Source organism: Gopherus flavomarginatus, chromosome 13 (genome assembly GCF_025201925.1).
Source record: "Gopherus flavomarginatus isolate rGopFla2 chromosome 13, rGopFla2.mat.asm, whole genome shotgun sequence".
Taxonomy (NCBI): Eukaryota; Metazoa; Chordata; order Testudines; family Testudinidae; genus Gopherus; species Gopherus flavomarginatus.
Genome location: NC_066629.1, coordinates 17970637 through 17984012, shown reverse-complemented (window position 1 = coordinate 17984012; position 13376 = coordinate 17970637). Strand labels below are relative to the sequence as shown.

Sequence of the window (13376 nt, the reverse complement as noted above, 5' to 3'; positions counted from 1 at the left end):
ACTGACACTGCTGTGTTTAGCAGGCTGGCTTGAGTTAGCTAGCATGGGTATGGCTACCTCAAATGGAAATTAAACCTCCTGCTCCAGTGGAGATGAACCCTTAGTGATGGCCTGGTCCGGGGGTCCCTTTAGCTGGAAGAACCTTCTCAATAACCTGGCAGAAAATATCCTGGACCAGGGAACCTTCAGGAGGAGGGGGAGACTTTGGGGCAGTGGCATAGCTCCGCTAAAATGACGAGAGTCACTCTGCTTTAGACCAGCTGAGCTAGTCCAGTGCCCTGGTGACAGCCAGCTGGGAGGCCCTGATCTGGGGACTGGCGGGGCTTTCCCTGCTAACCTAGATATAAGCTGGTGGGACTGCATGGGGGTGGGAATTGATTGATCTTGTCATTGGGGGGACCAGCCCTTCGTCTTTCTCGCCCCACAGATTAGCCAATGGGCTGGATGGAGTGAGAATTGAGAACAAAGGTCGAATGTCCACGCTGACCTTCTTCAATGTCTCGGAGAAGGATTATGGCAACTACACCTGCGTGGCCACTAACAAGCTGGGGAACACCAATGCCAGTATAATCCTGTACGGTAGGTATGAGGGGCGGAGCCTGTGTTTTGTAAGGAGACGCTTCTGGTACTGATGGAAGGAGCTGGATAACCACCGAGCCTCACAAGGGGTGGAATTCAGCTCCCTGCAAAGTGCCAGTCCAAGGCTGTGGGTGCCCTACTTTCAGGGCATAAGTGGCGTGGGCCTGTGTTGGGTTCTCTGGGGGAGAGAGACTCTGAATCTCGCCTGCAGAGAGGTGTGAGGCAAAACAAGATAAGCGATGAACCCACCATCCTGAGAAAGTGGAATCTGGCCATTTAATTCAATGCTTCCTCCTCAAGTCCAAGCTGCAAATAAACGAGGCCCTTATGCTTAGAAGAACCCGACCCTGCTTATTCACTAACTCACACAGATGTATACCGCTAGCAGCCGAGTACTAAAGGGAGCCATTTTCTCTTTCTGGGAGCAAAATGTGATGTCACCTCACCAATGAGTGTGCTTCATTCCCCGGCCCCCACCTGACCCAATGATATTTAATCTAAAGCCTCGTGTCTTCAAAGCACTGTTCACACGAGTGAATCCTCCCAGCACCTCTCTGAAGTAGGCAAGCACTGTCATCTGCATTTTACAGCTAGATAAACTGAAGCACACAGTGAGTACGGGTGAGTGAGCAGGAGTCAGTGGCTGAGCCGGGGTTGGGTAAGCCTGGCTCCCAGTCCCAGTCTCGTTCCACTAGACTACACTGCCTTGGGAAATGAATCTGGTTCCCTCGCCTGGAAAGGGAAAGCAACCCCTTCCATACCTTTGTAGTGGTCTCAGTTCTGCACCTCACTAAACCATTTCCATCTTCACGTCTATGCCTCCAAAATGCCACCTCCATGGTCACCGTCCTCGCCAGCAGACCTGCTCAGCATTTTCTCGTGGCAAAGCAGTGAGCGGGGCCGGAGGTCGGAGACATTGCTCTGCCTGGGTCTTCTTTAAAACCGGGGTTGCATTCTGCAAAAGTGATATAACATAGAGCAGAAGGGTCCAAGTATATTGTCTCCTAGTCTCTCCCAGGTTGCAGGCTGTTGAGTTTAACTGCCAGTCTCACCTGGCATCTGAAAATCTAGCAGTGTTCTCTTCCTATGCCTCAGCCCCTGTCATTATGATCCCATGTACTTAGCTGATATTTGTGCTGATACCCAAGGCAGAGAAGTATATAGCTTCCTCTGTAGTAGACTCTCATCACTGGGGGCTTCTCTACACATGGGATTATCCCAGAATAACTATTCTCAAATAACTCCACGTGTGGACACACTTATTCTGAAATAAGATTGCCTTGTTCCTGTGTAGTTTAATCCATTTTCAAACTAGATTAAGCTAAACCAGAACAAAGCTTGCTTATTCTGAAATAAGAACGTCCACTCACAGAGTTATTCAGGAATAGCTACTGTGCTTTAAATTCACAACCTCCCTTAATCCAAATTGTCTTTCAAGTGTAGACAAGCAAATGTGAGGCGGGATGTATGGAGAGAGAGATGCTGTCATTTTTTCTGATGGTAACCACACTTCCTGCCTGTTCTGTGTAACCATGTCAGCGGCATGCACATTATCATCAGTGCGTACTCACCTTTCTAATGATCATTCTTTGGTCAACTGTCTGAAAACATGAATTATATATTTTCTCCCCCTCCCCTTTCTGTTCTCTCCCTGTCTGTCTCCATTGTCCTCTGTTTTAGAAATAAGTGAACCCACAGCACGGGCAGGTTGATACAGCATGTTCCTCCCTTCATTTGCTTGCAACACCCAGACACCTTTGCCACGTAGGCTCGTTACAAATGATGACTGACTCCTAGATCAGCCCAAGTGGGCAAGCATGCACAGATTTAAGGCCAGCGATCTGTTCTAAGGAAGGATGGAAGGAAGGAACTGACCGGGCACAGATTTTTCTTCTAAGCAGGAAGGAGCCAGTTTGTATAAATACACATTAGTCACAGCCGCCTTGGTCCCATCTTTGCAGAAGTCAGTCTGGCAAAGTGTATTCCAGTTTTACAGACCCATGCACGGCTTTGCAGTGCTGGTATTTTGGAGGGTTGGGCTGCCGTGATAGAATGAGCCTCTAGTTGCTTTGTATAAAGCAGGGCAAACTCAGTTATACAAATGTAACAGGGGACACGACATTCCTTCGGATAATCAAAGGGTTTGGACAAATGACTATCAGTCAGTGCCAGGGATCTACAGAGTTCCTAAGCTCCAGCAGGGAGAGGCTGCCATGTTTATTTGATGGGCTTATGCTTTGAGAACTTCGCTGCACATGGTCAGTTTCAGATCTATGCGTGGGTGCAAATCCATTGATATCAGTAATGTTACACTGTTTATACCAGGTCAGATGCTTATTTGCTTTATACATTTAAACAACTAAAAACTCTCAGGGCACTTACACAGCAGAATCATCTGCCGCAAGATGGTTGAGGATTTTGTCTTAAAGGTGACCCACAAAGGAAAGCAAAGATTGGATGTGTGCCCTTTTTTGATTTCTTTCTGATATATTTAAAAGGTGCTTGGGGTGTGGGGACATGGGAAGAAGTATGCACTTGCTTCATTTCACCGTTAGAAAGTGAGGTCTTGTTTACACTGTGGCTACCAGAGAACTTGGAGAATTTGGACATAACCAATACTGAGGAATTGAAACCTAATTAATTATTATTATTATTATTATTATTAAACCTATTGAACGCAAATGTCCCACAAACAGCAGAAAAGTTCTCTTTGTTAATTATTCACTCCTTCATCGCCAAAGGCTGACAAAGCTTGGCAAACTTTTCTCTGAGACGCCAGCAAGTCTTTCACTGAAAGCAGAGATGACCAGACTTGATGTTTCTGCTACATCTAATAGCTTAAAACAAACAATCAAAGGAGCATATGCTTGATGAATTAAATAAATGTATAAGGTTGCCTTTGTACATCATAAAGACATAACAAGGTGCACCATCCTAATGTGTATGTTTTCCCCCTTCAGGACACCGTTACAGGGATACTGTCAGTTTGCGAGAAGCCCAAATTTTTAATTGGGGGTGGACTGAATCTTTACAAAATCTATGCTGAACAGAAATACTCCCATTATGGCCTCGTTTCAGTTCCAATGCAAGCAGCTTTATGGATTTAGTGGGGGTGGGGGAGATTTGTAAGGTAAACCTTGCACCACTGAAGTGCTACATGACCAGAAGAAAGTGAAGCTAATGCAGTCTCCTTGCTAGGTCTAAAAGAGTCTGGTTTCATTTTCAAACAAAGCTGCTAGAATGAAAATAAACTATAAACGTCTTTGTTTTATATACTCAAAGGGAGTGATTCTAAACAATTCTGTGTGTTATTAAAGTATATGATTTTTAATCAGACAATGTCGAGATACAGTTCCATTATCTTTTCTCATTAACTGAGTGTTTCTTTTGGATTCGATTTTACCCCGGCTGTGGGCCTTAACTCAGCTATTTCGGTACTGCACAGTGCCTTCCCTCCTGCTGTTTTCCTTCAGTTTTGCCTTCTGACATAGGACTTGGATCCAGGTTGCTGTGCACTAGTCAACAGCGTCCGGGCTTCAGTTGCTGTGCACTAGTCAACAGCATCTGGGCTTCAGCGCAGCATTCCCGGCACGGGAATGATGTTCTACAGGGAGAAGATAAAATACTGTGGAAGATGGGCTGGATGGCAGTGCTTTGTAAAGACATACTACTTTAGAGCAACAGGTGCCAGCAGTTACAATGAGAGACAGAACATGAACATTCTGTGCTAGTTTTGGACATGGGGTGGTGGTCGCATGTTTGAGGTTACAAGTCAAATAAAGGCAATGTCACCTCTTTATCCTTCATGGATATATATCTCTTTCATAGAGCTGGAAGGGACCCTGGAAGATCATTGAGTCCAGCCCCCTGCCTTCATTAGCAGGACCAAGTACTGATTTTGCCCCAGATCCCTAAGTGGCCCTCTCAAGGATTGAGCTCACAACCCTGGATTTAGGAAACCAATGCTCAAACCCCTGAGTTATCCCTCTCTTCTATACAAAAGACACCCCACAGCAGGGCCGGATTTAGGCCAATTCAATCAATTCCCCTGAATCAGGCCCTACCCCTAAGAGGGCCCCGCGCCCAAGCCCCGGTACAGCATACCGTCAAGAGCCTGGCTTCCCCAGGGGGCAATTTAAAGGGCCTGGAGCCCCAGGCCCTTTAAATTGCCACCAGAGCCCCACTGCTGGAGACCTGGGCTAGGGCTGTGGGGCTCTGGGGGATATTTGAAAAGTCCAGAGCTCCCGTTACTTCTACCACCCTAGCCCTTTAAATAGCCACCGGAGCCCCACTGCTCCCATGGCTATTTAAAGGGCCGGGGTGGTAGAAGCAGGGGAGCCCTGGGCCCTTTAAATAGCCCCCGAACCCTGGGCTGCTGCTGCTGCTACCCTGGTGGGAGAGGAGGAGGAGGAGGGGGCACTCACTGTACAGAGTGGGCTGTACCCCCTGTACCTGCACCTCCTGCCTGCAGCCAGCCCCTGCTGCACCCACCCCACACACCCTACCTGGCCCGCACCAGTCCCTGCCTGCAGCCAGCCCCTGCTGCAGCAGCCCCACACACCCTGCCCTATCTCCAGCCAGCCCCGCGCACCCTCCCCGCAGCCAGCCCATCTCCAGCCAGCCCCTGCCACACCCCTTGCCCTGCCTGCACCAGCCCTGCACCCCCTGCCTACACCAGCACTGCACCCCCTGCCCTGTCTCTAGCCATCCCCTGCCACACACCCCTGCCTGAAGCCAGCCAGTCCTGCACTCCTTTGTCTCCAGCCCTGCCAACCCATGCCGCACCCCCCTGTGGCGCTGCCTGAAGCCAGCCAGCCCACCCCACACACCGCTGTCTCCAGCCAGCCCCACACCCCTTGACCTGCCTGCAGCCGGACTCTACCTCCAGTCAGCCCCTGCCCTGCCTCCAGACAGCCCCATGTCCACTGGTGCCCTGCAGTTCCCAGGGCAGTAACCTTGCAGGGAACCACATATGTGCACACTCTAGGTGCCCTGACAGCAAGTGTGAAAAATCGGAACGGGGCAATAGGATCCTATATAGGAAAAAGACCCAAAAATTGGGACTGTCCCTATAAAATCAGGACATCTGATCACCCTAGCACACCCCCAGGGTGTGGCGGGGACCCACACATGTAAAACGGAGCTCATTTCTAGTTCAGGCCAGGCTTTTTTAAAAAGAACTTTAGGTAGGTTTAACAGATAGCCATATTTTCCTGGACACGTCAGGCTTTTTGGTTCTTAAATCGCCATCCGGGAGGAAAATACAGATGTATGGTAACCCTATTGGTACAAAAAATACATACTGTGGCACATCCTTTAAATCAGAACTTTTTATAGGGACCTGGTTGCCAAGAAATTAAAGGCATTTTTAACATTTTTTTTTAGTCATGCCTGCTGGGGCCCCGCTGAAAATGTTTGAATTGGGCCCTGCACTGCCTAAAGCCAGTCCTGCCCCACAGTGAAGTGTAAATGGATGAGTCTCCTTGCACACAGAGCGGGGGCAGGGGCACATTGGGCAGAGGGGTACAAATAAGGGTGTGGAAGGGGAATAGTCAGCCCACACATGGTGTGGGCATAGATGGAGACAGGCTCAGAGGTGTGGTCTGAAGATGACATGTGGACACCAGGATGTTTCAAGGGTATGTTCCGAGTGTACACGGGCTTGGGAGGGGCCTGTATCAAGGCTGATGTGAGCACACAAGGGTGTCAGGGATATGGCGGGGGCATGTTTCAAGGCTGCCTAGAGCCTATGGAGCCATGTCAGGGCCATGGGAGGGCTTCCTCAAGGCTATGGGTGGTCGTGTATCAAGACTGCTTCAAACCTATAGGGGTGTAGTGGGCAAGTGTCGGGGGTGTTACGGCAATGGCTCGAGCCTATGCAGGCATGGCAGGGGCATGGTGAGAGTGTGCCAGGGTGTAATGGGGTTGTGTCAGTGGCTTAGCCAGGATGTCTACAGCCTATGGGGGCATCGCAGGGGGCGTGTCTTTTGATGATGCATCTAACCTATGGGGGCGTGGTGGGGGCGTATCAGGGTTGTGCTTTGATTGCGCCTTTAGCCTCGGGGGGGGCGTATCGGGGGACGTGACAGAGGCGTGAAGGGTTCTGGTTCAATTATGCATTTAGCCTGGGAGTGGCCGTGGCGGGGGCATGCCAGGGACTTCACGGGGGTGTGTCAGGGTTGTGGGAGTATGTCAGGGTTGTGGTTCGATTATGCCTTTAGCCTGGGGGGTGTGTCAGGGGCGTGTCAGGGTTGTGGCTAGATTATGCCTTTAGCCTGGGGGAGTGGCGGGGGCGTGTCAGGGACATGGCAGGGGCGTGTCAGGGTTGTAGTTTGATTTGCCTTTAGCCTGAGGGCATGGCAGGGGCATGTCAGGGGTTTGGTGGGGGTGTGTCAGTGTTGTGGTTTGATTATGCCTTTAGCCTGGGGGCATGTCAGGGCGATTCAGAGACTTGGCAGGGGCGTATCAGGGTTGTGCTTGATTATGCCTTTAGCCTGGGGGTGGGGGCGTGTCAGGGTTGTGGGTTGATTATGCTGTTAGCCTGCGGGCATGTCAGGACTATGGCGGGGGCGTGTCAGGGTTGTGGGTCGATTATGCTGTTAGTCTGCGGGCATGTCAGGACTATGGTGGGGGCGTGTCAGGGTTGTGGGTCGATTATGCTGTTAGTCTGCGGGCATGTCAGGACTATGGTGGGGGCGTGTCAGGGTTGTGGGCCGATTATGCTGTTAGTCTGCAGGCATGTCAGGACTATGGCGGGGGGCGTGTCAGGGTTGTGGTTCGATTAAGCCTTTCGCCTGGGGGCGTGTCAGGAGCATGGTGGGGGCGTGGCAGGGTTGTGGTTCGATTGTGCCTTTAGCCTGGGGGCATGGCTGGGGCGTGTCAGAGGCTTGGCGGAGTCATGTCAGGGTTGTAGTTCAATTATCCCTTCAGCCTGGGTGCGTCAGGGGCTTGTCAGGGTTGTGGTTTGATTATGCCTTTAGAATGGGGGCATGTCAGTGGCGCGTCAAGGTTGTAGCTTGATGATGCCTTTAGTGCAGGGGTGTGTCTGGGGCTTGGCGGGGGCGTGTCAGGGTTGTAATTCAATCATGCCTTTAGTGCAGGGGTGTGTCTGGGGCTTGGCGGGGGCGTGTCAGGGTTGTGGCTCAATCATGCTGTAGCAGGGTGGACACCCGCTCCTGCCCTGAAGGGATTGAAATCAGCCCTGAAAGAGGGCTGCACTGGTAAAAGCAGCCCTAGAGAGGGCTGCAGCTCTAAAAGCTGGGCTGATTGGGGAAGTGGCCGCAGCTGGGCCACACCCCGATCAGGCCACAAAAGGCTGGGAGCCAGAAGCTCAGCAGTCTCTTTCTGCATTCAGAGAGAGAAGGGCCTGGCTGCAGGGAGCTGGACATAGGGTCTCTGAGTGGATCAGCCTGGGGAAAGGCAGAGGAGCTGGGGAGCTCCAGCTTGGAAAGTCCGAGGCTGTGGCCTAGCACAAGGCCAACAGGTACTGGGGGTTGCAGAGGGCAGCCCAGGGGTAGGCCAAGGCAGCAGGTCCAAACCCTCCTTGCCAGTGATGAGTAGGCTGAGACTGCAGTCTGCCCCAGGGCGTGGGGGCTAGACAATAACTGGCAGTAGCCATATACTGAGGCGAGGTGGGGATAGTGGGTGGGGGTTCCCCGGGGAGGGGAGATCCTAAGACTGAGGGGTGACTGCTGGGGGGCAGTGCCCCAGTTAACAGGACATTGGGTCTGGGAGGGACACGACACCAAGAGGTACTGGGACACGGGCCTGCAGAGGGTGCTCCAACAGCTTGAGAGCTAATTCCTGAGACGACCAGCAAGAGGCAATGCAGGGGTGAATCGCGCTACATATGCCTTTAGACTGGGGGTGTAGCAGGGCTGTGTCAGGGGCATGGTTCGATGATGCCTTTAGCCTGGCGGTGTGTCGGGCTTGGCAGGGTTCTGGTTCAATTATGTCTTTAGCATGACGGGAGTCGGCGGGGTCGTGTCAGTGTTATGGTTCGCTTATGCCTTTAGTCTGGGGGGCATGTCAGGGGCGTGGCGGGGTTTTGGCAGGGCATGTCAGGGTTGTGGTTCAATCAGACCTCTAGCCTGGGGCCATGTCAACGACGTGTCAAGGTTATATTTTGATGTTGCCTTTAGCCTGGCAGCATGTCGGGGTCTTGGCAGGGGCATGCCAAGATTGTGGTGCGATTACGCCTTTAGCCTGGGGGCATGTCATAAACATGGCGAGGTCATGTCAGGGTTCTCGTTAAATTATGCCTTCAGGCTGGCCGCGTGGCGAGGGCGTGTCAGGGGCTTGGCGGAGTCGTGTAAGGGTTGTGGTTCGATTATGCCTTTAGACTAGGGGCATGGCGGGGACATGTCAAGGGCATAGTGGGGGCTTTTCAGAGTGATGTTTCAATTATGTCTTTAGGCTGGGGGCATGGCAGGGGTGTGTCATGGTTGTGGTTAGATGATGCCTTTAGCCTGGGGTTGTGTCAGGGCCGTGGTGGGGCTGTGTCATTAGCTTGGCCAGGAGTATGTCATGGTTGTGGTTCGATTATGCTTTTAGACTGGGGGCATGTTAGGGGCATGATGGGGTTGTGTCAGGGTTGTGGTTCTATTATTCCTTCAGCCTGTGGATGTGGTGGTTGCGTGTCAGGGGCATGGCGGAGGCATGTCAGTGGTGTTGTTTGATTATGCCTTTAGCCTGGAGGCGTCATGGGGCATGTCAGGGTTGTGGTTCAATCATGCCTTTAGCCGGGAGGCGTGTCAGGGTTGTAGTTCAATGATGGCTTTATCCTGGTGGCGCGTCTAGGGGCTTGACAGGGGTATGTCAGGATTATACTCTGATTATGCCTTCTGCATGTCAGAAGATTCACAGGAGTGTATCAGAGTTGTGGTTCGACTATGCCTTTAGTCTGGGGGCGTGGCAGGGGTGTGTCAGGGACAAGGTGGGCAAGTGTCACGATTGTGGTTTGATTATGCCTTTACCCTGGGGGTGTCTGGGGCTTCGTGGGGCTGTGTCAGGGTTTTGCTTCAGTAATACCGTTAGTCTGGAGGCGTGTTCGGGGACTTGTCAGGGTTATGCTTTGATAATGTCTTTACATTAATGCGTGGCAGGGGTTGTCAGGGTTGTTGTTTGATCATGCCTTTTGACTGGAGGAGTGGCAGGGGCATGTTCCACTTACATAACATAGCTAGGGGCTATGATAGTTCAACTTCTCCCCAACTTGAATGGCCTCTTCTGAAGTTACATTTATTCAGTAGTAAATGGCAAAGCAAACCCCTGTGTAGTCCAGTGGTTTGGGTACTTAGCTGGCATGTGGCTGAGGCTAGTTCAACTTCTCCCCCAGCTTGCTGAGGAAGGACTTGAATGGCCTGTTCTGACATGAAGTGCCGGCTGCTAGACTCAGAGGTGTTCGCCTTGGGCCCCTTGACTCTTTCTTTTTTTCTGCTGAAGCTGTTCCACTTACTTACATTACATAGTCATGGGGCCAGCAAGAAACCCACCAGCGTGGTGTAGTTGGGGGGCTGCAGTGCATGCCTGGCATGTGGGCGGTTGGGGTTCAAAGCCTCTTTCTGAGAAGGGATTTGAACCGTGATCTCCTGCCTCTCTGCTGAATGGCCTGAGTGCTGGGCTGGGAGGTGTTCCCAGGTGGGGACTCTCTCTGGCTTTCCTGTCGAAGGAGGGTCACTTTGGTGACATAGTCATTTGAGCCACAAACAGCACCAGCTGGTTTGCTTAGCGCAGTGGTTGGACTGCGTGGCTGGTGGCCGGGAGTTTGGTAGTTCCCATCCCCTTTCTTCTTCTTCTTCTTGAAAAGCACGGAGTTGAGCATTTAGCTCTTAACTGAGTGGCCTAAGTGCCAGGCGAGAAAGTAGTGGGATGTGGGGGCTCCCTCTCTTTTCTGCTGAAGATGGGCCCCTTGCAGGAAATAGTACATGAGAAGTGGGCCCCAGCCTGGCTGTGGCTCCTTTGGTAGTCCTGTGGTTGGGCTCCTTGGCCTCCAGCTGGTGAGTGGCTGATTCAAGCCCCCTCACCTCTCTGTTTGTTAAGGGAGGGCCCCTTGAGCTCTTGCCTCGCAAGCGTTTCACTTTAACTATCTATTAACCGGGGCACAAGCTGCTCTCCAGTTCCTCTACGGTGCAGGGGGTTAGGGTGCAGACTTGCACTGGGGCTGGCCCCTGGTTCTGATCCCTCCTGGGTTGCTTGAGACTGGGTGGGCGTCTCAATCTCTTACCACTCAAACGTTCCACTTTAACTACATATTAACCGGGGGCAAGGGAAGTTCTTGTGTCCCTCTATGGTGTGGGGGTTAGGGTGCTCGCTTGGATTGTGAGTGCCCTGGGTTCAAGTCCCCACTCTGTGACCCAGGAGGGCTGCTGCTGGGTGAGAGGAGACCCCTCCTAGCTGAGCAAGAGGCCTGTCACAGGGCCTCTTGCTCTTTTAATTAAAGGGGCTTTGCTGCTGAGCAGTAAAACCCCCTCTCTCTCTTGTCCACCATGATCAGGATACACGCCCAGGTTGTGGCAGACCCCAGGGCACTCCCCTGCTCTTTTGAGGGGTGTGAACTGGGGGCTGCCACCTCCTGGGGAGAGTCACTGGTGAGCGATCCCTGTCCAAACCCCCTCTCCGTCCCAAGAAGACAACGGCCTCTTGAGAAAGAGAGGGGGTTCAGACAAGGATGGCCCACCGCAAAGGACGGTCGCCTAGGAGGCAGGAAAATCCCTGTGCAAATCCCTGCTGAACAGGCAGCTGGGGGATTTGAACCAGGATCTCCCACAACCCAGGCGAGTATCCTAACCACTGGACTAGAGAGTGAGGGTTGCTGGGGGGCCGGTCCAAAGCACATTTAACTAAAGTGGAACAGCTGCGAGAGGCAAGAAGGAGACAGACAGCCCCCCTCACTCTTACAGAAAGGACAGGGGACGCACACCAGGCAAGGTTCGAACCCACATCTCCGGCACCCCAGACACAAAGCACAACCATTGGCTTATAGAGGGCACTGAGTCTGATGGAGGACCAAAGGCCATTTAATTAAAGTGGAACAGCTTTGAAAGGCAAGAGGGAAGGCACACCCGACACTATCCCGACAGACAAGCACACGTGCACCACAGGGGAGATTTGAACTCCCATCCGCCCCTAGCCCAGGAACCCAAGTGAACCACCATGAACCTACAGAGGGAACTGGAGGTGTGGGTGGCCCAAATGCCAGTTAATTAAAGTGGAACAGCTGCCACCGGTAAGAGGAAAGCAGCCCTCGCATGGCAGGACCCAAAAACCTACCAGGCCATTGTTAAAGGCTCAGCTCAAGCCCTTTGAAGCATCAGCTGACCTGGAGAACTGAACCCACAGCACCCACATCCCACACCTGTGGCCCAAGCGCTGGACCATGGCAAGAGCCATAGCTGATGCTTTGCCCAAACAATAGTTAATTAACTTGGAACACTGTCCATGGGCAAAGAGAAAGCAACCAACTTGACCGCCCCAGAACAAGAGGCGAGCCAGAACCACTGGGGCTATCTTTCAAAGGTCTTTGCCGCACACCGAAAGGGGATTTGAACCCAGAGGGGTCACAAACCAGACCAATAGCCACACCACTGGGCTACAGAGGAAGATTGCTGGGAAACACTTGGCCCAAATAATATTTCATTAAAGTTGAACAGCTTCACGGGCAAGAGGAGGGGAACACAAGACCCCCTCCATCGCTAGAGCTGTGGCATTGCAGAGCGGAGGCAGGCTGTAGGAGAGCCCTCTTCAAATCCTCTCCTGCCCCACAACCTACCGGGCAGGCAGAAAGGGGATTTGAACAAGCCATCCTCAGGGTCCCTCTGTGAGGCCTAACCACGGGAATCAGAGAGGGAGCCACAGCCTTTAACTGGGGCTGGTAGCCTGGCATTAAAGTGGAACAGCTTCAACTGAGGGTGCTCCCATCACTGTAGCACAGGACCCAACGATGAGGGCACGCACCCGGGCGGTAGGTGAGTCCTTTGCAAATCCCTTCCGCTCGTCAGGCTAAGGGGAGCTTTAAGAACGTGAACGGGCAGATTGCATCAGAACAATGGCCCAGCTAGCTCACCGCCCTGTCTTCCCGCAGCGGCCAACGCCACCTGCTTCAAAGGCAATGACCCGAAGAGGCCAATTATCAAGCGATCCGGCCCGTTGGCCCCTCCCAGCAGCGGGCTAAGGACAGCCCGAGTGTGGGGCCACGTCTCTGACCGTCTCGGCTAACGGCCGCTGAGGGACCCATTCACCGCGCACGTTCTCATTCTTTTTTCGACCCCACTTCCAGTTTTGGCCCGCCCCACAGCAACTGGCAACAAGTTCCACAGGCTGTGCGTCGCGGGGGCGAAGTACGGCCTCTGGTTTGGGTGAAACCTGCTGCCTACTAATTCCAGCGGGGGAGCCCCGGTTCTTGCGTTGCGTGAAGGGGTGAATAACGCGTCCCGAGTCACGTTCTGCATCCAAGCCATGATTGGCTAGACCTAGCAGATCCAACCTTAACTGTCTCTTTCCCCAGCTGAACCCAAAGCAGCTCTCGACCCCCATGCCAGGCGAGGCCCCGTAACCACTAGGTTAAAAGTTACCCGGGAGGCCTCTGCCTCCTTCTCCCTGGGCTGTTTTGCAGGGCGTTGGGCGGGTCCCTAACCAGCTCACACTAAGCGGGTTAGGCACCTAAGTCACCTGAGGGGTTCCCGGCCCTGGCCTGCAAGCAGAGGTTGGGAGGGGAAGACGCTGTGTCAATGTCCTTCTCCCCGCCTGACGAGCAGGGCATTGAAGAGGGCTCTGCAGTCTCTCGAGCGCGAGCCCTG

At 52.8% G+C, this 13376-nt stretch overlaps 1 protein-coding gene across 2 annotated transcripts in view; it reads left to right on the top strand.

Moving 5' to 3' along the window:
• The window catches only part of OPCML (opioid binding protein/cell adhesion molecule like), a 729650-nt gene that overhangs the window by 685715 nt on the left and 30559 nt on the right, over positions 1 to 13376 (top strand). For both annotated transcript variants that reach the window (XM_050921726.1, XM_050921724.1), the window contains one exon: positions 428 to 579. In XM_050921726.1, coding sequence (XP_050777683.1) covers positions 428 to 579 — 152 coding nt within the window. The remainder of the gene's footprint in view (positions 1 to 427; positions 580 to 13376) is intronic.